Source organism: Saccoglossus kowalevskii, chromosome 4 (assembly GCF_978046115.1).
Source record: "Saccoglossus kowalevskii chromosome 4, keSacKowa6.1, whole genome shotgun sequence".
Classification (NCBI taxonomy): domain Eukaryota; kingdom Metazoa; phylum Hemichordata; class Enteropneusta; family Harrimaniidae; genus Saccoglossus; species Saccoglossus kowalevskii.
Window position 1 is genome coordinate 19,341,989 of NC_140644.1, and position 25,971 is coordinate 19,367,959.

Here is a 25,971-nt window from a genome sequence, read left to right on the forward strand (position 1 = left end):
ATTGACCATATAATACAGCTGCTTTAAAGAAAAAAACATAAAATAACAAGTTTGTACAATCACTTGATATTCGGCGCGAGGCATTTTGTCAAAAAAACATTATGCCAATTAATTAAATTAAAATTGCCAATTAATGAACTAAAATTTTATAGCTCGGAAAGTAAAGCCACGGTTACTAATTGTGGTTAAACACAGATGTTTTTAAATCGAAAAATAGTGATAGTTAGCGCCATCAACGGTCAAATATGACTACTCTAATGGATAAAACATGTACTAAGGTCAACATAAGTGGAAAGAATTAAATTAAGAACCCACGTGTTAAGAACCATTAAAATTTCAAACTATTGAAATCCAGTAACCTAGGGGGTCGAATTTTGCATGAATTGCCCTTGAACTCGAAATGACAGTCATGCTAACCGTCATTCTACCTTGTACCCCGGTCTTGTCCCGCCCACGCAATAGAATTTGAACCGTCCCTTTTTTGCGATGGCGTGGTGTGTGAGTGTGTAATAATGCATGGTGATTGGAAAATGCTTTTTCACTGAAGGCCTGTACTGAGGAGCGCCACTGGAATCACAAGTCAGTTATGTTACCCACTATAAATAACCACTAAATCATTATAACGGTACGGTAGTTTTTATTAGCGTGATAATCTCTGAGGAATTATACCCTGGGTACTAGACGTCACACGTGAAATCATAGTAACATTTGACCTCGTGTTTGCTACTGTACTCCCGGCTACTGCCGCAGCATTAAAACCGGTACTCTAGGTAGACATGTTTTAGCGTTGGGGGAAGTGGCTGTGTTCTCACCGCCGGCTGTAAGGAAGAATCGACCGATGTGACAGACTCTTGATAAGACGAATATACAGAGAATCGGAACAACATGGCTTCCGTTCGAGCTGCAGGCCGGACTATATGGAATCAGCGTAAACGCATTGTACTGGTACTAACTCCTGTTATACTCAGTCCTCTCCTCATCAAAGTGCAAACAGCGGTAAGTGTATTGGAATCTATAAGCAGTACGTATGCCAAAGGTGAATCCACCGTTTTAAATGCGCCCGTGTCGCTCGAAACGAAATCGGACAACAGCTGATCACGGCCGAGATCACGGTCGGCTGATGATGGATATGGAAAGGGTCTGTCACATGTACCGATCTTATGACCTCGTTTATGTTAATTAGCACGCCGCCTGTTACGTATATGTGAACCAAGCGCGAGTTCAGTCAAATCCTTCGGGATCATGTGAACAAAGAAAGCTGTGAGCGTTTGATAATAATAGGTTACTTAGTATATCGTACACACATCGTCTTTAATTTGATACTCACAGCTTACAGTCTCTAAACAGCGCTAGATTTAAATGAGGGGTAAAATTAAAAGAAAAATGTCCAGGGTGAAGCGACAAAAAATACTGTAAAACACTTTGAAATAGCTACATATCATTTTAGCGAATTTGACTCAATGCATGAATTAACTGAATCTTAATTTCGGTAAAGTGGCAATAATCATACTGTGAGAATATACTCTATTCTAATTAGCGACATCTTAAGGATGTAGAAGACTTTCGTGGTGATTTTTTTTCTTCATTTTTTTTCTTTCATTAAATGGTGACTTATACCTATAGGCAGCCATACGACCTTGCTTTTTTATTAAATCACGTTTTTATTTCAAGAAAAAAACGGCTTTTTAAAAAATAAAAAATAATTTACAATTAACTGAAACCCCGGGAATGTGCACTTCAGCTAAGCCCCTCTGAGTCAAAACAATAACATTTGTAATTAGCTTAATCCCGCAAATAAACATCGCGTGTACGCGTCCGGTCAAATGATTGGATACACTCACTCGTTGCTGATAGTTCATTGCATCGCTTCTCTACTGTATATTACTGTTCATTTATTTTGTTTTGACCAAGTTTATTTTGAAAATGGCACAGGGAAAAAATTGGAAAAAGAGTGTTCCAATGACAGGCGAAACCTGCAAGTTTATGAATAGCAGAAACCGTATTTTTTACTACGAAACACAGTCCCTCTACGAAACAAAGTCGGACGAGTCGACAACAGACAAGTCGAGTGAAAACCCAAGTGACATCTGCTCCACCGCACTGGAGACTGAGGACACCACCGTAACTACCTCGAATGCTGACGATGAGGACACCACTATACTGACATTGGAGGCTGACGACACAACATCAACATACAGGATGAGCATGATGTCGAAACGAAAAATATCGCCAACGAAGTCTGCAGTATCTGGTAACGCTTGCGGTGAAGCGAATAACACGAGGCTCGTCGACCGGGATATATTGATTTCGAATCTGGCTGACCACTGTAAATGTTCTCGGTGTAAAAAGGGAAAAATAAATATCTATGAAGAATCTCGTTGTGGATGGGAATCTCACTTTAGTTTCCGGTGCACATGCGGCCTTTCGAACATAGCACATGCACGCGGATTGGCTAAGAATACGAGGTAGTCAAAAATAGACTAATCAGGTCCATTGTGTCATGTGGGACGGCAGACTGACTTTCAAATTTCAGTGACGCATCGGTGATTCGTAGACAAAGCAGTTACACGTACATTCTTAGCTCTTGGAAATGAAAACTGTTTTGTGCTGGTAATAATTTTATAACAATCGTACTGCAAGTCGACAAAACTGAACTAAACGAAACTCCGATTGTAAGGAGTTATAGAGCAAAAACGACGACCTGTAATTCACGGCAGTACTGTCGGCAAGCTTGACTGACTTGCTTTCAAGCGGATTTAGTCAGCAAATAGTAGGCCTATTTTTACTTCAATTACAATTTTTAATTTTTATAGCGAAATTATTGATTACTGTAAAAGGATTAATTATTCACTGGGTTTTAATTTTGCTTATTTCGCTGTCTGGAAAAAGCGCAGCTAAATTAAAACCCAGTGAATGTAAAATTGAGCATAGAACACATTTTAAATGATAAAACCGTGAATTTAAAACCCACTGAATATGCCTGAAATGGTAAGTCAGCGAAATTTAAACCTATTGAAAATTAGTCGTTTTACAGTAGCTAAATTAGCTAAAATAACATGCTAGCTAAAAAGACATGTTTTACAGTATATACGACGACTGCATAATGAAAGAGAAATTGGGAAAATGTGAATAAAACATTTTCGTCAGGTATTTGTGAACTTGAATATACTACTAGTATTTACAGAATAATGCACAGCAATAATCAGTGCAGTTCGACGATTAATAGTGAACGCTTTTGTATTTTTTGTATTTGTAGTTTTAACTGAATGAGTCATAAAAGTAGTGTTCAGACGTAACACTAACTGACTAAAAAAATCAGAGATAATTTTAACCGATGAGTATTATAAATATGGTTCAAGTTGACATTAACTACTCTAAATGCAAGAATTCTCACTTGCCATCGGTAGGTGTTGATAAACACTAGACACCACCCATTTGACAAAAAAAAATCGCATTTGTACAATACCGCCTGTACATTTAACAAGCTTCCTATTATTGTTGCACGCTGCTGCTCGTGATGAACTCTCGAGGTGACTCGATTTCCACTGTAATTTCCCGGTGTAATTCCCCGGCGCCTTTCTTGTAATTTAAATGGGTAACCCCTGAATGATACTAACTACAATACAATTTAAAAAAATAAGTACAATTACTTGCTGTGATATGATGTGGCTTCATTATAACAATACACTCAGATTTCTGAAAATATTGTCTGTAACAACCGCCAGAATAGCCATTGCCAATCGTCGATTTTGATCTCGACAAACAGTGAATTTGCGTTATAAAACTTATATTGTTTTATTATTCCTATTTATTATTCGCAACAATTGACTTCAGGTCGAGGTTGGTATCATTGTCGAAAGTACCTAAAGGTATACAGTTGTACCTCCATGCCTAAAGTACGTGAAGCTATGTGCTTATTATTCTAATATTAATTCACATCTAATCACTTCCGAGTAATTAGTCGTTACAACGTTCAATCGAGGCTATTTGCACATGATTTTTGAAATATCTACTGTGCTGGATGGTCACATGCACACGGACGCACGTTCGTTTTCGCTTACTAGTATTTATTGTACAGTTTGCCCAGTGGGGTCTGGACGTTATTGGGGACATCTGGGGCTTTGAAGTTGTAGGAGCCGTACACTTACAAATTTGAGTACATCAGATCGTCATTTTTTATACTTGATGTCACTTTCCACCTGAGGTCCCGTTTCTATATTACTCGTGAAATTTTTAAATATTTATATAAAATGGCGGATATAGGCCTGTTGTAAACTCGACATAATTTTGTTTATAAAGTTACTTAATAAGGTAAATGCAAGGTGTAAAATGGGATTTATTAAACTTGCATTAGTTCACGGACATATACATTAATTTGCACTATTTGCTATCGCACGTTCGTCGTTTTCCACGCCCTCTCGCGGCGGCACCAAATTGGTCCATGGCAGAAACATATTCCGGCCAGCGAGAATGCGTTACCGTTTTGAATGATAACATCCGTGGACAATATTTTTAATTTCCGATACTGTCGACTGATTACTAGTATCACTCGAAACTTTTCAAATTATCTAATTATGACTACCGCCACGAGGGAAATTAAAGCGGAGGGGTCGTCACCTGCGCACTGTAATTGAGACCCAAGCGACGATAACAACGCACGCTAAAAACGCAAAGGTTCATGGGTAGGCGCTTGTTTGTAAACAATGATACGCTATGACCGTCTTCATCGTGCGCAGGTGACGACTCCCCCCGCTTTAAACTGATGCCAAGCGAATATATTTTCTTTTCAGAAATAAAATGATTCCCGTTGCAGGCCAAATCTATTTCTTCTCACTAATTGTACTCGGACTTTCTTTTTAGAGATTGCGTAACTGTATTTGGCTTTTAATGAAATCTAGATCAAGTGTTGCCGTATTAAGAACCAACCAGCACGGCTCGATTACATCATGTTTAGATTTAGATCATGGATATTCATAAGTTGATTATTTATGCAGCTACAAAGTCCACCTGCCATAATTTCAATATGCAAATTTTATGAGAACAAATTATAGGATTGTTATAGCATATTCCATTTTAAAACTGGGGTATGATTCTTTTTCCGTGAATGTCTAAATGTATATTTATAGATGGCTGGGGTGGTCAGAGCCAGGACCCTTCTGGGATATTGAGTCATCCCCACGCTGAATGTCTCGAACAGTTCGAATGCTCAGTCCTTATCTTGTATATATAGCTGAAATAGTATATACATGTCAGGTTATATTAGATTTGCATACTAACATATGTGAATTTAAAAAAATAAATGAAATAAAAGCGTAGCCTATTTTGTGAAAGTAGTTAGATAAATGCGAAGGTTAATTTGTGTATTATTTATTTGAAATAACGATACCACCAGCAATAGGTGAAGTAAATATTTGTTGAAAGGTCAATTGATTTCTTTATCTCGTTCAAGAGATCTATTTATTGACGCACGTGTTGGTGTCAGTGTCGTGCAGCATTTTGATATCTTCAACATGATTTGTCTTGCCGGTCACATGACAAGTAATATCTTGATTTCATGTCAATATCCATCCAATAACAACAACAAAATGACTTTCCCTCCCCGAGTTGCATCACAGCGACATCATGCCTAAATAAATCTATACAATTACAGAACCCCGAACAAACGACAATCGTCTGCCCCCCCCCCCCGTTGTCATTTAAGGTAGAACGTTACCCAAAAATAAAAACAATGCAATATAGAAAGAACAAACTAAATCAACATCAGAGCAATATTCAAAGATGTTCAACGAATTGGCGAGAATCGATAAAATAGCAATAGTTACGACTGTTTACAATGACACAGCTTTAAATTAAATGAATTGACGTTTATATTGTACAATTATTAGCGCGTGAAATTGCGAAATGGATACGTCACACAAAGCAATCAGCTGCATATTTGATCATGGTCTTTGTGGGATTGACGTTCATTATGATTTTAATCTAGATTTTTTCAAAACTGTCCCAGACTTTAATTGTTCTCAAATTACGTTTCTGTCTTCGTGGCACGATTCTAACACACATTTGGTTCTATTGTTATACATATTGTTATCAGATAACGTGTTTTTTTAATTCCCATCTTATTACACGCTGGAAAATGTTTTTTTTTTCTTTCTTTGGAATACCTGTTAGAATCCTACAGGAATTGATGATATATATTCTATGATAGGTCGACCCATAGAATAGAACTTCCGCGCTGTAACATCTTGGTCACGTGATCAAGTTAGTTACGTAAATTGTTTCTGAATTGCAAGATATCTCATTTTGTTTCACCCTGTAGGCAGCATCATGTGCTTATGCCGTACTCATCATTTCTATTTACTGGATGGCCGAGGTTTTCCCGATGGCGGTCACAGCACTCCTACCCGTACTACTGTTTCCTCTACTTGGTATCATGCATTCCAGTCGGGTCTCTGCAAACTATATGAAAGACATAATTATGACAATGATAGGCGCTTTCTTCGTGGCCGATGCGTTGGCGTATTGGGACTTGCATCGACGATTTGCATTGAAGATTCTATTATACACTGCGTCCAGTCCTCGCTGGTGAGTGTTTTGCGTCTTTACTGTCCTATAGCGGACTCGCACACGCATGTATAATTTCCTTGTTTGGATATCAAAAATCCGGCCTTTATTAACAAATTGCTACTATGAATATGAACACACATATTGTATCACATGAATACTAATTACGTACGTGTCTGACAACTCAGTTAAATTCGAGAACAGAAAAAGTGTAAACTGTTAATCACTACCGTAATTGTTTTTTTCCTGTTGGGATGATTGAATCGAAATAAATAACTTTATAAATAATATCAGAGGTACATTACATCATGCCAAGTTCCCATTCAAGTCTCATCTCGTAGATAGCGAGACTTATGCTACGACCTTCTGACATGACATAGGCGGTTTGTAATAAAAGATATATTACCACATTCATAGTGAAAAAATGTAATACATCGAAAATATAGTTAACGTAATCTGTCATATCGTGAGCAGCTAATTTGATCCACCTGGACATCCCAGTATTCTAGTTACCTCGGGTATGCGCAATCGCATTTTTCTGAGTTGGAACGCTTATGCGAGAGCGAGATTGAAACGGGATCTTGGTATCATGTCACCGTAGTTGCAAACCCCAAGTTATGTACCTCTGATAATATGTAATGTTTAAATAAATATACACAATTCCCCCATAGTACCAGACGTAAATCAACAATAAGTATTTGAATAATCACATTACCACAGAGAAAAGATAATCTCTGCATAACGCTTGGCGACGATATAAATTACATTTAACATTTTAAAACAATACACTATGTTACATATTAGTTAAGATAGCGATAAGAATGACTTGAGTTTGTTTGCTGCACGTCAGCTTTGGTGCATAATTCCTACCCACATATATACACCGGTCTCAAGATATATTTTCAAACCTCTTGTAACCTCTGAGATATCAATGTCCGTTTCATTGTATTCATGATTGGCCATTCGCCATCAATGTATAAATTTGTAATAGGGGAAATTCAGTCTGCGGTTACAGCGCCTATAAATGATATTGCTGTATAATACGATATTCAGAATTGTAATTCTATTTTTAATTATTTTACTTTATAAATGACAAGAATCAAAAGCGAACAGCTGTGTTAAAATTGAGCTTTTCAATTTAAATGTTTTTATTTGTCCATGCAGTGTGTGTGGTGTCTTTATAAAAAATAAGTCGGAAGTGGCTGTTGACAGACATGCCGACGTTCGATGTTGAGGTGTAACGACGTGATGCCGGAGACATCGGACGCGCATGCGCCTAAATAGCCTACCACTGATTTCAACTCGTGCCCTCCGCACGATGCAGACGACGTCGATTGAACTTGACAGTATTGTTGCTGGAATTATTTGTTTTCCTGTGGTGATGACGCAATCCTGTCACTGTATGAATGTATAAGTGCATTGCCGATACCTTGTGTTAAAGGGTAATAATTTTCAAAATTCTCCAGACATTTTGTGAGGAATAGATTAATTGACATATTATGATCGTAATTTTGATTTAAGGTTGATGTTTGGCTTAATGGCGACCACCAGTTTCTTGGCTATGTGGATGAGCAATTCGGTTGTAACAGCAATGATGGTTCCTTTGACCATCGCAATACTCAAAGAAATTGATACGAAAAGAAAGGTATTTATACCGTATATTTGATTTGCTTTTCATTACATAACGCCTCCTGGGGTATTGTTCCCAGCATATCGCGAGTTAGCCCATGTTAGCTCTATGGTTAGCCTGACGAGGCCGCGTGAGTTTATAGCAAAAGAAACAGTTTTATATTTGCCCAACTTTTGAGAGTAAAAGGAAACCCCTGCTTTAGGGTCACGAGCTTAAGCGCTGACGTCAGGTAACCTAGGGAAATAAAACAAGCAACGAGAGAGTGACGGACCAATCAGAATACTGCAACCGTTACTAGTTACCGGCCTCCTGTGGCTTGATACGCCATGACACTTGAGGCGGGAACCAGTGAGGTCTGATGCCGTTCGGCCGGCGAGGGCCTACTCACGCCTACATGTCAGGCTAATCGCGAGTGCGTTCCCTTATCGTGTGTACACATGCATGATATCACAAGGCGATTCCATTTACTTACTATGTTTGAAATGTTGATATAGGAAACCAAACATTCAGGAATGGAAAATGGTGCTGTGATTGTTGAAAGAACTGAAGAGGGTATAGAAATCAAAGAATATAACTCGTAAGCTATAATTACTAGTATATTTGCATTAAAGCAACGGGGGGTCGTCACCTGTGCGTGCGTCAGATGGCCATAGCATGTCATTGTTTTCAAACAAGCGCCTACCCATGAACCTTTGCGTTTTTAGCGTGTGTTATCGTCGCTTGGGACTCAATTCCCGCGCGTGCGCAGGTGACGACCCTCCCGCTTTAAGTGTGCGCAGTGGTCGGTTCTACGACACTAGGTGGCGCTGTTTTGTACAGCGTGAAATGTGCGCAGGTGTAGCATAAATGTTACGCAGAGAGCAGTACATCGGAAGAAAATTGCAAAAGGCGCTGGATATTATGATTGTAAATATCGCATTTCACGCGTTATGTCACGGTCTCCATGAATATATACGTTTTTACGTTCATTTCGTTCAGTGTCCATGACTACGATAAGTCCACAGAGGAGGTAGAGGCCCTGAGAAAGTCACGTGACAGCGACCCAACAGGTGACGAGGCGTTCACACGTCTCAGTAAAGGTATGGTGCTGTGTGTGGCGTATGCAGCTAATATCGGCGGCACTGCCACACTGTATGGTACATCGTCAAACATCGTTATGACGGGGCAACTGGAAAGGTAGTTGTTCTTTATTGATTTATTTTCGTGTTTGTTTCTTTACTTTGTAGAATTTGATTCGTGTGTCTGGTGGGGAGTTTTGTAGAAAATATTCATGAATGAACCATTACTTTTGCTTGGCTGCTTTGTCGGACGTTTTGCACAATTTATTTGTTGTTGGTTTTTTCGTTTTTTACATTTCGTTGTACGAACTGCCGACAGTTAGGTGAATTATTTTCTAGTATCAATATTGTTTTCCTGTTCGGTGGCAGTTTATTTCTTGTAAACTTTCCTCACATTTATTTTTCAGTTCCAAAATAGTTCTCTTCTCATCAAAAAATAATGTTTTATGTCTTGCAGCTTGTATGGGTACGAGGCCGTAATTGACTTTGGCACTTGGTTTCTTTATGCCTTCCCAAATCAGTTAATCATTTTATTATTCGCATGGTTTGTACTGCAGTGGAGATTTTTAGACTTAAGGTGGGTACGTCCATAGAAAATGTGTATTTTGTCTGTTTTTCCTTAAAAGTACTTTCCGTGTCATCGCTGTTGGCCAGTCGAGTACCTCATGTATGAAATGTATTAGAGCGCAGCATAATTGCGTAAACCTATGCAAGAATAACAATCAACATAAAAAAAAAAACTCAAGTTATATACAATTCGGAAGAAGCCCAAATTGGAAACTTGAAATAAAGATGTTCATTAGTACCACGATACCAACTTGAACTTTAATTTGAGATTTGACATTTTTTTAATGAATGTACTATTCTTGGGTCATATATTATTGTATATTGATATGTTTTCGCTTTTGTCCCAAAACAGAGGTATTTTAAAGAATTGTCGGTGTGGATTTTCGACTTGCTGTAGTAAGACTACAAAGAAGGAGTCAGATGCACAACTAGTGATTCGAGAGCAGTACGAGGCAATGGGCAGTATGTCGTAAGTCTGAACAATGTTACATAATATTAATTTGGAAGAAGGTCTTTTGAATGTAGACTTGGTGGTGCAAGCCTCGGTTTCAAAATTTGAGACCCCCTAAGAATCCCATTTGAACTGCATCACCGAGGACGCTCGCTCCGGTTACTGTTATTGAGTGGTCCACCCATTAACAAAAATCACTCGAATCGGCGGTCGTTACGGACCAATTTTTCGCCAACCGCGCATCGTGCATATATATATCGCTTGTACGAACCCATATAGTCTGTTTAAAGATTTTACGATCTAAAAATGCAACTTTAACGATTGTCGCGGTATAACATCAATATGCACCAAGTGCATCAAATTAATAACTGTTCTCAGGTGTTTGTCGTCATAACTGTATGCGCTCCGATCACATGTTTGTTGGTTTCCTGGTTCGATGTAGCCTGCTTTTCTTCTTTTTAGTCTGGACATGTTGTTTGTATTTCGCTCGTACGGTAAGTGGATGATCCAATCTCCCTGTAGGTCTGTGCGCTTCACGCAAAAGTACCTCCGTCACAGCCAACCTTTAACACTTAACTACGCACGGTCATTGTTCCGCAGTTGTTTCACCCGAAAATGTTCCCACAAAAAAGTGACAACCGAACTATTTATTAATGTCTGACTTTTATAAAAACGTAAATGCGAAGAATTTTATCGCGGACTATGTTGTGCAAGGTAATGTTATTGTTAGTAAAATGACGCACGCGATACACTAAAACAGGAGAACAGTATTGTTTTCATATAGCTGGGATGGAAACATTGACAACTGATTCCTGGCTTGAGCGGATTCGGTTCCCCGCGTAGTCATAATTGATTTTCGGAACTATGGATGACGGTTATACGACGTTCTCATGCGCTGCATCAACAGACGCTATGACAGAGACGAAAGTGTGACCGCCCTGATTTTAGTGACGTTGGAATAAATTTACATGATTAATGAGCGAAATCTAGTCAATATTTCCAGACTATTATTGAGAGAGACGAAATAAGAGGCAAGGTACCCTGACCAGGCTAGGTTTGAGGACAACGAATATATTTTGACAAACGTGAAAACATTGCGATGTGAAAACCTGCATCAGACCACATACTCAACATTTTATTTTGTTATTTGTTAGTTGGGCTGAAGTAGTGGTACTCATTCACTTCGTGGTGCTGTCATTATTGTGGCTGAGTTACTCTCCACGATTTATACCTGGCTGGGCGTCAATCTTCGATCATGGGTAAGTGACTAAAACGACGTCAGCGGCCTATCCTCGGCGGTTTATCGGTGCTGAATGTTTAGTGGCGATACCAGCAACAATATTAACGGGTCGCCGTATCAAATCGTGTCTGATTTTGTTTGGATTGGTGTCTGATTCTTACGATCATACAATTATTTTTCTCAGATACGTCACAGCGACCACAGCCACCATTGCAGTCGTCGTATCTCTATGTCTCTTTCCCGCAAAGCGTCCAGCTTTTCTGAAATGTGGTAACGGGAGCGCGACACACATTATTCAAGGTCGGTGTACAATAACATAATAGCTATAGGCACATTGTTTTCACAACACACACTTGAATTGGGAAGTCAGTGCAAAGTTACTTACAAATTTTTCCCTACTCAACCCTAACACCTAACGATCAGACCAATCAGAAAACAGCTTGTTTGTTGATAGTTTTTTTGACGTATCAAATTTTGCCTTATATATGTGCTTCAGCTCATCTGGGGATTGGGTAACATCCGTGCTGGAGGATATTCCTTGCAATTAAGAGCGTGTTCCTCGAAAAACTCTGGTTTCGGTCCTCACATAATTATTGATAGATTTGCGATTGATCGCTGCATCCATACTTACTAGGAAGAATGACCTAGTAACAGTTGCTGAGGACGTAATTGGCTATTCGCCATCAAATAAATTAGTGTAAAATAGTAATAGGGAGAATTCAGTAATTGTGTCCAGTTTGTTCTGTAACTGGCAAACTAAGACAGTCGCCTCCTCTGACCTAACAGCTCATATAGGAGGAACTTGTAACAGCCATGTAGCCGCGTGTTTCGGAGATGTTCGTGAACACATTTAGGTTTAATTCGCAGTTGTTTCTTTGCTCATGGATGTCGGGTACTGTTAGCAGTACAGTGCATACGTAGTTGCATCACATATTTGCTTGATTACTGTAATTTCAATATGACATAAAACTGACGTGTCTACAACATTCTTTAATAATCTCTCTTTGTGGGTACGATACAGATGATGAGAATTCTTCGTCATCGGAGACTTTACTTGATTGGCGACGTGCTTCATCTAACCTGAAATGGGAAGTTATATTTTTAATGGGGGCTGGCTATGCAATCGCAGACGCTTTCCAGGTAATCACAGTAATCATCTTTAGTGATTTAATCATTGAATTTTTGTTCAACACTCTCTAAAATGTTCTAGATATCTGGAAATGATAGACTAGAGGTGGCCTTAAATTGAACGTGTATATTTTCTTGGGTATGCCAAGAATTCGTAAGTTTTAACGAACCTTTTGCAAGCTACTTGGGGGGGGGGGCTGGCGACCAGATTTTGTAGACACATAAATAATCGAGGAAGTACGTCGGAATTTGGTTAAAGTTTCATTCATGAATTCCGATTAAGAAAGTCACCGAATTGTGATCATTTTCATGCAGGAAATGGTCTCTTACCATCACGCCGATCGTATAATTCTAGCGCCCTCAAACTTGAACTTATGAACTTACCTTCCGACACTACTGTTATATTGTAGGTCTCGGGGCTATCCGATTATCTGGCTGAAAAATTCGCTGTCTTCGCCAATATACCACCATGGACACTCGTTCTGGTATGTACGGTACTTATCGCGGTGCTAACAGAATTCATCAGTAACACGGCGACGGCCGCAGTCTTCCTACCGATCATAGCGAAAATGGTAAGATCAGATTACGCCCTCGCGGTGTTCACTAATATTTACTTCGTTTACAAGATGACCCGGTCTGCATCATGCCAATATTATTCAATACACCACACATATGAAATAATTTGTTTCTTTACTTTGCTGCACTGCGACTGTGTTGCTTGATATGAACTTTATTTCTTCGTCGTTTTTGAATAATGTTTGAACTTACTTTTTAAACTTGATGTTTTTACCCCAGGCTGAGAGTGTGGATATAAACCCTCACTATCTTATGATTCCTACTACTGTGGCAAGTTCATTTGCTTTTATGTTACCAATAGCAACACCACCAAATGCTATCGCATTCTCCTATGGGACTCTCAATGTGCTAGATATGGTAAGCTTTCAAAAGTACTTTAATTTCACTTTATTTTATTTTTGCTTTTTCGATGAAGAGATGAATCAGCGATAATATATTCCAGTCAGTAAAAACATTTCTCTTTCTTTATTTTACATTGACGCAGAAATCAGTGAAAATAAACTCCATACACAACATCCAAAATGTTGTTTTTTCAGTCAAAATAAATTCTTAGACTAACTGAAAGAAAGTGTTTTACAGTATATAGTTGATATACACAGAATTGTATATGATTCAATATCAATATTCATTGCGGACTGTGGCGAATTAAAGCAGGAGAGTCGTCACCTGCGCACGCGCGGAAATTGAGTCCCAAGCGACGATAACAACACACTCTAAAAATGCAAAGGCTCATGGGTAGACGCTTGTTTGTAAACAATGACACGCTATGGCCATCTGACGCATGCGCAGGTGACGACTCACCCGCTCTAAAATAGTTATGGGCTTGTCTAGTTCACTATCATCCCTCTTGTGTATGAATTATTTACGAAATATATAAAATTCATAATTTGGAAAAGGTGGACGAATTAAATATATTCACTACAGTTAAAGCGTTACAGACCCTGCCTCGCGTCGTGTTTGATATGGGACCCATAGCAACGTATACAACGTGTGTAACATACATTGTTTGCACGAAATTCGAAAACGCGCTGTAACCATTTCAATGTCAAAGTCTACTTTTGTCACCGTTCGCCGTGTTCACCTGTAACAATCGGAAAATTACGTCTAATAGTACTAGTATCTGGTTGAACATTAAAAGAACAAATACACAAAAATGAGTAAAATGTTTCACCGAATTTGTATGTAACACATTCCTATTTCCAACTCCTCAGATTTTATGGAAACATTATTTATGTATTTGTTTTACCATCTTTAGGCGAAATCCGGTTTCCTTATGAACTTAGCCAGCATCGTGATAGTGAATCTGACCATAAACACTCTTGGTGTTCTCATCTTTGATTTGCATACATATCCTGATTGGGCAGGAGGATCCCCTACGTCATCGCCAATGCTGACCACTTGCATATATTACAACGTCACAGGAATCGACCCGTCTGCTACCGTGACTGTACAATAAACGATGCCAGGCGTGGCAAAGGAAATAATATTACAAACAAGATATATATATTGTAACCTTGACTATTTTACATATACTGTGTAGCCTTTTTTATTTTGTATCATGTAGCGGTGACCTCATATAAATATATATTTACAGTCAGGTAAAATAGGTATTTTTATATAGCCGGATTTGTGTTCAGTTATTCAATGGAAGTAATACTGTCAATCAATAATGACAGTTGGTCGGATAAAGCAATGTATCATGATTGCAATAAACTTGAAATATTCTGATTTTCCCGAAATATTGTTTTATTGTGAAGTATATATGTTATTACATGTACACGTTCAGTGGTTCAGCGCCCCCTCACCCAAAGCTCCAATCCTAATCCTGCCCCTCCAGTGTCACTCTCCCATTTCAATTGTATATACCCCTTTTCGAGTCACTTATAGTTATTTGGAGGAGCATCTCGAATTACATTGGAGGGACTGGAGCGTTAAGGTTACGGTTAGGGCTGAGGGGACCACCCTAAATAAACTCTCTGCAGTTCAACAACTTTCCGCTTTGACCTTTAACCTCCCATGACTGAGTGGATCTGCCCCCAACGTTATAAACTTCTGTCAGTTTCAAGTGAAATCCCGACAGTAACTTTCAACATGGCGCTCCCACCTGTGCAGTGCGTACGAGTGTCCTGTCGAGAATTCCTGGCAATCATATGGAAGTTCAATTCCACGTTAATACTGGTGACAACCCCTCTATTGCTGGCACCGCTGCCTATACTGGTAAACGATACGGTAAGTTCGATCGCAGAGGTAGAACATCGACCTTGTCACCGAGTGTCGGTTGTAGTGATCGTCGAATCGCACTGAACAAGATGTATAAATAACTGTCAACCCCATCGTTCTAGTCGCCTGGCGAATGAAGGGCGCTTATTAGGACTGTCCGATTGCATTGGGTAAAATGTTTTCAAATTAAACCGGAACTGTATTTATAGTTCATGTCTTAGGTTACAGTCACAGCCATATTATAACACATTGACTATATATGTCGGACACCAATGCACCATTATGGCTTGAACCGTATGTCCATTGCGACCCATATACATATACTGGTGAATTAATTGTAAACAAATCCACAACAAATAAATTACCTTGCAAGTGAAGTCTCCACAGTACTGCCATTGAGATGTGGAAGGCATTGTTTCTTTTGTTACTCTCTTGACCCTGAGTAAGTCACCGGCTAAGGCATTAGACAAATGTCGCTGTCAGCATGATGGACCTGAATGGAAAGATTGACGATCGGCACTGGCGAACAATCAGAGTGCTATTCGGAAAGTATTCAAGGAGATTAATATTATACTTGTGGCTAATTATTAAAAATCATTTTTTTTCTTGGACTAAATGTTTCCACTCAGTAATTTCATGATTCACCTGTCGATTCTTATTTTATTATTGAACCCATGTAGTGATACGGTCATTTAAACACCACGTAGTCCGAATCGGAAGGTCGAAGAAATTAACGACAGCTTTATTTATTGATATATGGGTTTTGTTCCCTGGTATGTACACGGTTGACGAAATTCTGAACTATTTACCTTTTTCTTTCACCGTCGTTGACGTGCATAAACTAGCACTACAACACGCATGCACTGTTCATTATAAATTTCATATCCATAGAGAAAGGTATGCCTACCAGTACAATGTTTTCTTCTAATATCGTTGTGTATATAAATATATATTCTGTAAATTAAATTGCTCGTTTTCACTGGTACTGAACATTTTTTTGTTCGGGTTTGAAAGAGTTATTTTAGTAGATGATTGTCAAAACTAAAATACGACTGTGTGCCAATTGAGTGACGTCATCGCTGCATTTGAACATGTTTATTAAGTTAAAGGAGTGTGGTCGTTGCGCCGCGCATGTGTGTTGATAATTTTGATTTTTCCATAATCCAATGCGCGTTTCTAATGAATTTACGAGTACTAGTTTTGCCTTGGGTGCCACTTGCACCAATTACCGCCGACGACTTCTTCGATGCCTTCAAAACACTCCAAAAATACCTAATTAAAGCACAGTAACCTCTCAGTTTGTACTAGTTGGTGTGCGCAACAGTCAAAATCGCCATCTTTGTTTATATGAGACGCATATCTTGCGCATGCGCGGCGTGACGACAACCGCCCTTTTAGGTATAACGCTACTCGTTACATGTTCACTTAGTTTAGCGCACATAGCTGGGACAGTACTTTGTGTCGAATTTCATCTTCAATTAATCGTTTTAGTGTTAGTCAACAATTGTATGTTTACTATCGATTCATTTTTAAGTAAAATAATATACATAAAATGCCATCTCAACAGCGGTTTCCATAGACCAGAATGAAAACAAATTTAAATTGTTGTTTAGATACTTCTAGACATCAAATAGTACCTTTTAAAACACTATATATCCATTTTCAAATATACCATTGCTCTATATGAACAACAGTAAAATCTACTAAAATGTATTATATTATTAATTAATTTTCATATTTTCAATTCATGATCTTTATTCTTATAATATCAAATGAAAAAAAAAGAAATTGGCAAATTTTTACTTTTGGTAAATGGTTAAATGTCACATGCCACTCACTCAAATAACAGTCTAACCATTCGGTTAGACCTTGCAAAAACAACCGTCATTGGCTACTCCCCCGAACCACGCGACCCAAACAACCAATCAGCAATCGCTTAAATATACAGAAAAATATAATATGACACTGTATTATGATTTCTATGGTAGAGGAAAGTATTCAATGTGACCTCAATGATATGATTGTCCGTGATTCAAAACAAACAATACGTTTCGAACTGGTCCACACGCAAACTATTTAATAAGAATAGTGATATTAGAAACATGTAGCAAGGAGTTTGACCTCTGAGATTGAGCAACTGCTAACTCCCGTATATTTCAACTATCTGTACTGTTCCATGACGGCACGATCTCACGTGCGCGACTGGTGTGACTTAATACGAAATAACTGATATTCACTTATTGGATATATTTGATCATATGTAAACATATTTCACGTCTATACGATATTATAATGAATGAGAAGATACGTGCTAAATTTAAGCGTTTCAATGTTATAACTGTTTCTGCATTCCAGGCTGCACTATGTGCCTATGCTATCCTCATAATGGCCGTGTACTGGGTGACTGAGGTAATACCATTGGCGGTGACCGCCCTTCTACCCATGGTTCTATTTCCTACACTGGGTGTGCTGGACTCCAAGAGGACGTGTTCAAACTACCTGAAGGACACCAACATGTTGTTTGTTGGTGGTCTCATTGTAGCCACAGCTGTAGAGAAATGGAACCTACATCGCAGGATAGCGCTGCGAGTGTTGTTGTTGGTGGGATCGAAACCAGCTTGGTAAATACGCTATTTTGACACTTGGCAAATTTTGCTAATATGGTCAGTGTATCCAAATCAATCGAGAACTCATCTGTGATGGATTCCTTTCTTGGTGACATTCCTTCAAATAAGTTCAGACACACCAGTCTAATAACCTTGATTGACAAAAGTAACTTTCAAATCCTGTATGGAAAAAATCTAATTTTCTGTTGTGCCGCAATCCAATATGGCCGACTAGCTGTGCATTTAGTCGTAGCATCTAAGTATGAATGTATCACGCACGATGTGCGCTACTAACGGATGCACGCCAGAATGTTTTGCAAGTTGATTGGAGGTGACCGATTGGCGGCCATTTTAGTGTGCCAGATTGGTGTTCACATAAATCCGCCAGTTGGGTAATCGAATTCGGCTGCAGGCCGTCTCCCTCGCATTAAATAGATTGCATTGCGCAGCCTAGGGAATTTATGACACTCACGTGCACAGAGTTGTATTTACAGGTTGATGTTTGGATTCATGTCAACGACGGCATTTCTTTCGATGTGGATGAGTAATACCGCCACCACCGCCATGATGGTGCCCATAGCGCATGCCGTGATCGTCGAACTACTGGAAAAGAAACGACAGGTAAGTATCCAAAAAAGTATAACTTGTATCATGACAGAGAAAGTGGGGGATATAAACTGTGATTTGTTTTGTGCTTTTACCAGAACATTGACAAATATATACATTTACGTAGTACTATAAAACATGTCTTTTTATCTAGCATGTTATTTTATCTGATTTAGCTAATCTGTAATTTCGCTAATTCAAGATGTAGATAATTTAAAATAAAGTATATTCTCACAATGAGATTTTTAACACTTTAGCTAAATTAAGATTCTGTTAATTCATGCATGGAGTCAAATTCGCTAAAATGTCATGTAGCTATTTCAACATGTTTTACAGTATTTGTTTTCATTTGATTCCTCATTTTCCGGCTACTAGTTTTATTGTTTTTTGCATTATGTGAATTTCCGTAGCCTAATGTGATTCACTGCGAGGGGAGAGGAATATGGTAATGAGATACTCCTATCTCACCAAAATTGACCATCATCGCATTTATCAAATCCCATGCGATGTTTTAGTACCACTACGACGCCATCATGGCTTTTGGTTGTCCTGATTTTTCCGTTCAATTTCACGCAGGACGCGGGATCTCGCAATGAACGGAAAATGGTATATTGATTATTCAGTAAAACATTAAAACATACCGCTGAAGTGTATATGCTGTCTATAAACATTCACCTACTTCTTTTTGTTGGGAGTCGTACACGTTGACACCTTATTCACAACAACAAAAATACAACAATGTCACGAACCAATGAACGGTTATCCTGCATTTCACGACCAGTGCCTAAATTTGAATAATTAGGTCGTCATTTTGATCGTCGACCTGAAAGTTTTCAAAAAAGGAGATTTTAAATGTGCTGTGTTTATATACCATTGAACTCACAATCGAAGGGCACTATGTTTAAGAACGGAGTGTGCATCATATGTAATTGTTTTGGTTTGAATCACGTAGTTGGAATCGGGAGCTGCTGGGGAGGAGTTATTAAACGAGAAAGAGCGCCACGATGAGACCAACAACGATGTCGAGAAATTCGAAGAGATTGAACTGAAGAATACCGACGAAGTAGACGAGTGAGTGTATTTGTAATTACTGACAATCGAATATATTGTGTATTAGTGCTTGAATTATTCCTGCAGTTTAAAAACGTCGCACTGGTCGTGTTCGACACGGGTCCTACGCGACGCGTACAACGTGTGTATAATATACTGTCTGCGTGGAATTCGAATCCGCGCCGCGTGACGGCGTATGAGAAATGTTGTTTTTTTGTTGTGCAATATTCATTTCCATCAATTAATCGAGTGTGCATTTTGTCATTCAAGACGACTGAAGGAAACGGAAACGGACGAAGAAGAGAAGATCGGGAAGACTGATTTTCTAGATACGATGTCAGAAGAGGAAAAAAAGTTTGCTAAGGGCATAACGTTATGCATCGCGTATGCTGCTAATATCGGTGGTACAGCTACACTCACTGGAACTGGTCCTAACTTAGTCATCAGTGGACAGGTGGAAAGGCAGGTCGTTTGGTTTGGTCAGTCGGATTTATCCGTGTCGCATTGTATCGATACATTTAGTAAACAGAACGTTCATTCACCAGTGCGGTATCTGGTATGACCGTAGATCCATATATATGGTACATGAATCACGCACCAAAAATGTTATGAAGAATATATTCATATATGGTATATTAACCATATACAACCATGAAGTATAAGAAACATAGGTATATATCAATCATATACCCATATTGTATTCAGACCAAAGACCAATGTTGGTTATTTGGATCTATATACTTCTGGGTATTTAATGGGTACTTTTATGCTATTCAACGGCAAAGCTGATCGTCCCTGTCCCCACTTATCGTCACTATGCTAACTAAATTTAATTTCTTACACACAGTCTGTACGGACCCGACGCGGTTATTGACTTTGGTTCGTGGTTCATGTATGCTTTCCCTGGTATGCTGGTGTGCCTATTTCTAGCATGGTTGTGGTTAGGAGTTGTTTACTTGAACCTGAGGTGAGTAAGTTGTTGACCCTCAACAAACAAATACACAAAGTGCAATTCAATACCGATCACCCCATTGGCTGATTGAACACTTCAAGTTATTTTGAAGTGTTCAAGTACAGATTTCTGGGAGTTTTCGGCCTTTGTTTTCGCAGTGATGGTGCCAGTGCCAGGCGGTAAAAATGCCCGGATGTCCGCCCAGATAATTGGATAGCAATTACAGTAGTGGTATTTTAGTAATTTTTGATGCATTTCGTGTCCCTAAAGTTGTTGTCAAGTTTGGGATATTGGGATGTTATTGACACAGAAGAACTATGGTTTTTCAAATTGTATCTCAAATAAAAATCGATAAAATTGAACCATCCTTTTATATAATACCATCGAATTAATCGCCAATTGATAAGATGTATATAGAGACGTATAAGATCGTGTTAAACAAGCATTTGCAATACACTTGTTTCCAGACAAATTCTTCGTGGATGGTTTAGCCAGTGTGTCCATGGCCAAATAGGTCAGTGCTGTCGGCAAGCGTGTTCTTGCAATTGCTGCTGCTGTAAAAAAAGAACAGAAGGAAAAGCAGATGACCCCGTTACTGCTGTTATACAAAAACAATATGATGAGCTTGGACCGATGACGTAAGTGTGACGTTTTATTTATGAGAGTTTATTGTTTCGTTTTCCAGTGATGTTCGCCCTCAGCCTAATATCAACAACTGGGACTTTAGCTGTCGTCTGAGAGCGCATTTGTCTTTCGTCAGCAGTGCGGCGGCACGGGGACGGGCAGAGAGCAGAGGGGGCGGTCCCCTCGAAAACATGTTGGGGGCGTCGCTACTCCAAAATCACGCTGAAATCCTTTGTGTCAGCAAAATTTGCCTTTCAAAATGCAGGAAATAGCGTTTCAGAGGGTCTGGATTTCAAAATGTTTAAGGGGGAGCATGTCCTCGGGCCCCTAGTAAGGTCTCGTCTTCGGCGCGAGGTTGGTAAGCAGAAAAATTTCGTTCCGTCGCCTCTGGTCAGATATACTACTTGAAAGAAAAACTAAATGGAAAAAAAATTCTGAACACTGAAAAAGCCGACATGGGGTGTGAAAAATTTAACACTGGCACTCGGCCAATGCAACTAACATTATTAGGGAAAGAAATAACGGAAACAAATTACGATGCAATTATGAGGGGGGAAATTCTTCTCTTCTAGGGTTCTCCACACTTGCCAGGGGGGAATCTCGTCTCGTCTCTCTATCGCGTCCCCTTGAGGTACGGGATCGGAAACGTCACTTAAGCTTTACAGTCGAATAAGACACACACAGCGAAATATGTTTCAACTCTCGTCTTAGTCGATCTATCGAGCACTCTATAAGACACAGCGCCCTGGGGAAAAGTCCCCAAGACTATAGCAAGGCTGACCCAAGACTAGCCCAAGACTGCCCTTAGACTGCCTTAAACTGGTGTACTCGCCAAGACCAACTAAAACAACTTTATTTACTTTTAAAACCTTAACCAATTACAAAGCAGTTAAAAGACTCTAGGGCGTAACCTTCAATCATACAGCCAATCACACTAAGTACTGAATACGTCATATCTTTTGATTAATCGTTCACTATATTAGTAACTGCGAATACCAACTGTTAGAAATAGTAGTTCGAATAGCGACGGTTATATCGCAATTAGTTCCAAATCACTGAGTCGAGTTCCATCCAGGACCTCGCATGAGTCTAAACGATGACAGACATAACACAGTCATTCGCTAGTAATCAGCTAAATAAGTCGATTAACAGGTACGCGTAAACACATTCATCACACAATCATTACAAAAATAAAAAGCTCCTGTTCTAGCACGCCGTCCGAATAGGGAAAAATGGGAATGAAAAGATCCTTTTCTAAATGAATTTTGACAAAACATTTCTGGAAACCTGCACCCGTCGCACTGTTGGGTGGCGTGCCCAGGGAAGGCGACAAATAAAATAACATAATTTCAAACAAATTAAATTGCAAACTGTACTGTGGTGAGACTGGTCTAGACTGGTACTCAAAACCTCTACCCGACACTTTAAATATCCCAGTCATGTGACCCAACATACCATAACCATTTCTTCATTAAATTTTAGGTGGGCTGAAAAAGCTGTACTTGGTCACTTCATTCTTTTAGCGTTTCTATGGTTGTCACGTGACCCAAAATTTGCCCCTGGTTGGGTGTCGGCTTTTATACCCGGGTAAGTTGTGTACGTTTTTAAAAAAATTAATGACTGTCATTGTTTTGTTTCTCTAGCGTTACCTTTTACGGATTTATTTTTCTTTAAGTGCGCTGAATCAATTCAATCAAGTTCGATTGTTTGTAAGATACTCATAAAAGTCATTACAAATATGAATATAGCTATTATCCGAACTAGGACTGGAATACTCATGCATATACATATAATGTCAATGTTTTATCGTATTTCAGGTATGTTACCGATTCTACTGCAGGCGTGTTTGTCTCGATTTTACTATTTTGTTTTCCTGCCCGTCCTCCAAACTTCGGTTGTCTTAGAATGCGTCAAGGTAGGTCGCTGACGTGAATGTGTAGCCTGTCACATGTATGCCGCAGTACGGTTTTCCTGCCCATGGTATGGTATGCCATCCACGGTTGGTAATTATCATGAATGGCCAATTCTAATACACTCTGATTTCGGTAGTGGCTCTAGTTGCTTTCAATCTGCGATCACCGGTTTGCCCCCCCCCCCCTACATATGACCTCAGGGGTTGTCTTAGATCTGACGAGATATCTATGTAGATCACGCTCGGCAGTTCTCTGACGTGATTTGTCAACGAATCAGATAAATTCTGCGCACAATCTCGTACTAACTCTCTGCCATTGACCAACACTGTCAGCCGCACCATCCGAGTCACAGTCCAAAATGTTTCTCAAGTTGCATGCATTTGAAAATCTGGAATATTTGAAAGGTAAATCTTGTGGTTCAAACTGAGTATGCGATGTTTTGGGCACAAGACCATTGGTAATTTCGAACACTGACTCACAAGACGCCAACCTATACGTCCACCTTTATAGGGTCAAAGATTTTGCCGCGATATTAAAGTTGATACATGTAATCGTTGAATACTATGACACAACTATTCGACGTACGTTGTTTGCTACATCAAAGTTGTTCGGTAGTTGTTCTGCATGTGTAGTTATGTGTTGCGTTGTTGTTTTCAGATGATTCGGTAGCAGGTCCAAAGCAAGCGTTATTGGACTGGCATACAGTGAATACAAAGCTACCGTGGAATGTTGTGATCTTATTGGGCGGTGGATTCGCACTGGCTGAGGCCTGTAAGGTGAGTATCGTAAGATGACGACAATTAAACTCGAAATTGTACTTTCAAATGAGAACCGATATCAAATTAAAGCAATATGAGGATACACACGTACCGTCATCATTTCAGTATCTAGCCCCTATGACTTTGCGTCGTTATATATTACCGTTTATAATAGTTGCATAATACGATAATACGACTCATCGCTGCTCAACGAAATCGTACGCTCATATGCCCCAATATCATCGTAATTCTTGTTTCCTAGGAATCTGGGCTATCTGAATGGCTTGGCTCTCAGTTTGTAGTACTTGCTGTCATACCACCGGCCGCCATGGTCTTAATAATCACTGTCATCATCGCCATGTTTACCGAGATTACTAGCAATACGTCAACTGCGTCGATATTTTTACCGATTCTCGGTCAGCTTGTAAGTATTTTACTAATGTGCGTTCAACCAATCAACACGTGTTCCCAAATATGTTTTCTCTCTAGACGCTTTCTCGATGTGTGATATTCTGTTGAATGTTGTTATTTTTTCATTATTATATACTATAGAAACAACAAATCAACTCCCTTAATTTTCATAAATATTTATAAATTTCACGTCAAACGAGAGATTCCTATTCGCCATTAAAATAATATTGAAACTTTTTGGAAATATGCCATTGCGCAACGTGCCTTCAAAAGCGGTCTCAATTGTTCTCTATTCCCGTGCCCCTCCCATATTAAACATATTAACTCCCGACGATTTTGTTTTCAGGGAACGAGCATTGGTGTACACCCGTTTTATTTCATGGTGCCAGCTACGGTTGCATGCTCGTTTGCATTTATGTTGCCAGTAGCAACGCCGCCTAACGCAATTGTGTTTGCGTATGGTACCCTTTCTATAGTTGACATGGTAAGTGAATTGCACTCATATTTTCGGGGTACAAAATTTTTTTCTTGGACTTATTCGTAGAACGTTAGATTGGACGTGTTGTAATTTTAAACTGAATGATACTCGCTCACAGCCAAATTTTAGATTAAAGTAAGGTAATTTTAAATGTACAACAGGTCACGCTGGACGAAACGTAACACGTTCACTAGTTTGATCGAATGTCGGATATTATAGGTTGGGTCGTTTATGCAAACAATATTTATTTTAATTTGTGACAACTTCTTTGCTTCAAAGTCGTTTTGGCAGGCTTACTTTATCTGGAATGTCAGTTCGAAAGTGTTCGTTGAACACGACTACGTGTGTTACTTTAATTAAAGCGGGGGAGTCGTCACCTGCGCATGCGTCAATTGGCCATAGCGTGTCATTGTTTACAAACATGCGTCTACCCATGAGCCTTTTTAGCGTGTGTTATCGTCGCTTGGGACTAAATTCCCGCGCGTGCGCAAGTGAAGACTCTCCCACTTTAACTTGAGACTAAATTCCCGTGCGTGCGCAAGTGAAGACTCTCTTTAACTCCGATTTTTTTTTCTCATACAGGCAAGTACTGGTGCCATGATGAATTTTCTATGTATTTTAGTGGTGAATCTCGGTATCAATACTATAGGCTGGTGGCAGTTTGATTTGGGTACATTCCCTGATTGGGCAGCTGCCCCGAACACTACCATGTCAGCAACCGCGGCGCCGATCAACTGTTCCGAGTACTTTGCTGCGTATCTCGACAGTTCATCTAATGAGACATTGGGGTACGATATACTGCTAAGTTAAAGGAGCGTCTCGCGATCATGTGACCGTTATATCTCCAATCGGCATCTGAATTAACTTAATTTGAATTGCAGCTAGATATATTTGGATGAAGAGTGGCATAGTAGAATTTCCAACTGTAAACATTACTCTATTTTTAGCTCCGCTGTCGACTTTGTCGAGCGGAACTTATCATATGAGTGATTGTCCGTCGTCGTCCGTCGTCGTCGTCGTCCGTCGTCCGTGTCAATGTTTTACTTTTTCGACTTCTTCTTGAAAACTACAAGCCTGAATGCTTTGATACTTGGTGTATATGTACCTTGGGTAGACCTCTCTTAGGTTTGTTCATTTCATGT

General features: G+C 39.3%; 2 protein-coding genes across 2 annotated transcripts; both read left to right on the top strand.

The window, feature by feature from the left end:
- Nucleotides 1-486: 486 nt before the first annotated feature.
- Nucleotides 487-14,950, top strand: LOC100376564 (Na(+)/citrate cotransporter-like). Its single transcript, XM_085497915.1, has 13 exons — nt 487-996; nt 6,317-6,582; nt 8,083-8,206; nt 8,686-8,768; nt 9,170-9,367; nt 9,707-9,826; nt 10,169-10,285; nt 11,422-11,526; nt 11,692-11,807; nt 12,529-12,647; nt 13,046-13,207; nt 13,431-13,568; nt 14,467-14,950. Exons 1-13 carry the CDS (start codon nt 886-888, stop codon nt 14,665-14,667), a joined length of 1,860 nt encoding a protein of 619 aa, XP_085354041.1. The 5' UTR covers nt 487-885; the 3' UTR covers nt 14,668-14,950.
- Nucleotides 14,951-15,248: 298 nt separating this feature from the next.
- On the top strand, nt 15,249-25,639 carry LOC102804735 (Na(+)/citrate cotransporter-like). The gene is made up of 13 exons (XM_085498291.1): nt 15,249-15,440; nt 17,787-18,052; nt 18,532-18,658; nt 19,596-19,714; nt 19,964-20,155; nt 20,541-20,660; nt 21,113-21,283; nt 22,752-22,856; nt 23,087-23,184; nt 23,840-23,958; nt 24,203-24,364; nt 24,698-24,835; nt 25,412-25,639. The coding sequence occupies exons 1-13, from the start codon at nt 15,303-15,305 to the stop codon at nt 25,637-25,639; spliced, it is 1,983 nt and encodes a 660-aa protein (XP_085354417.1). The 5' UTR covers nt 15,249-15,302.
- Nucleotides 25,640-25,971: the final 332 nt, after the last annotated feature.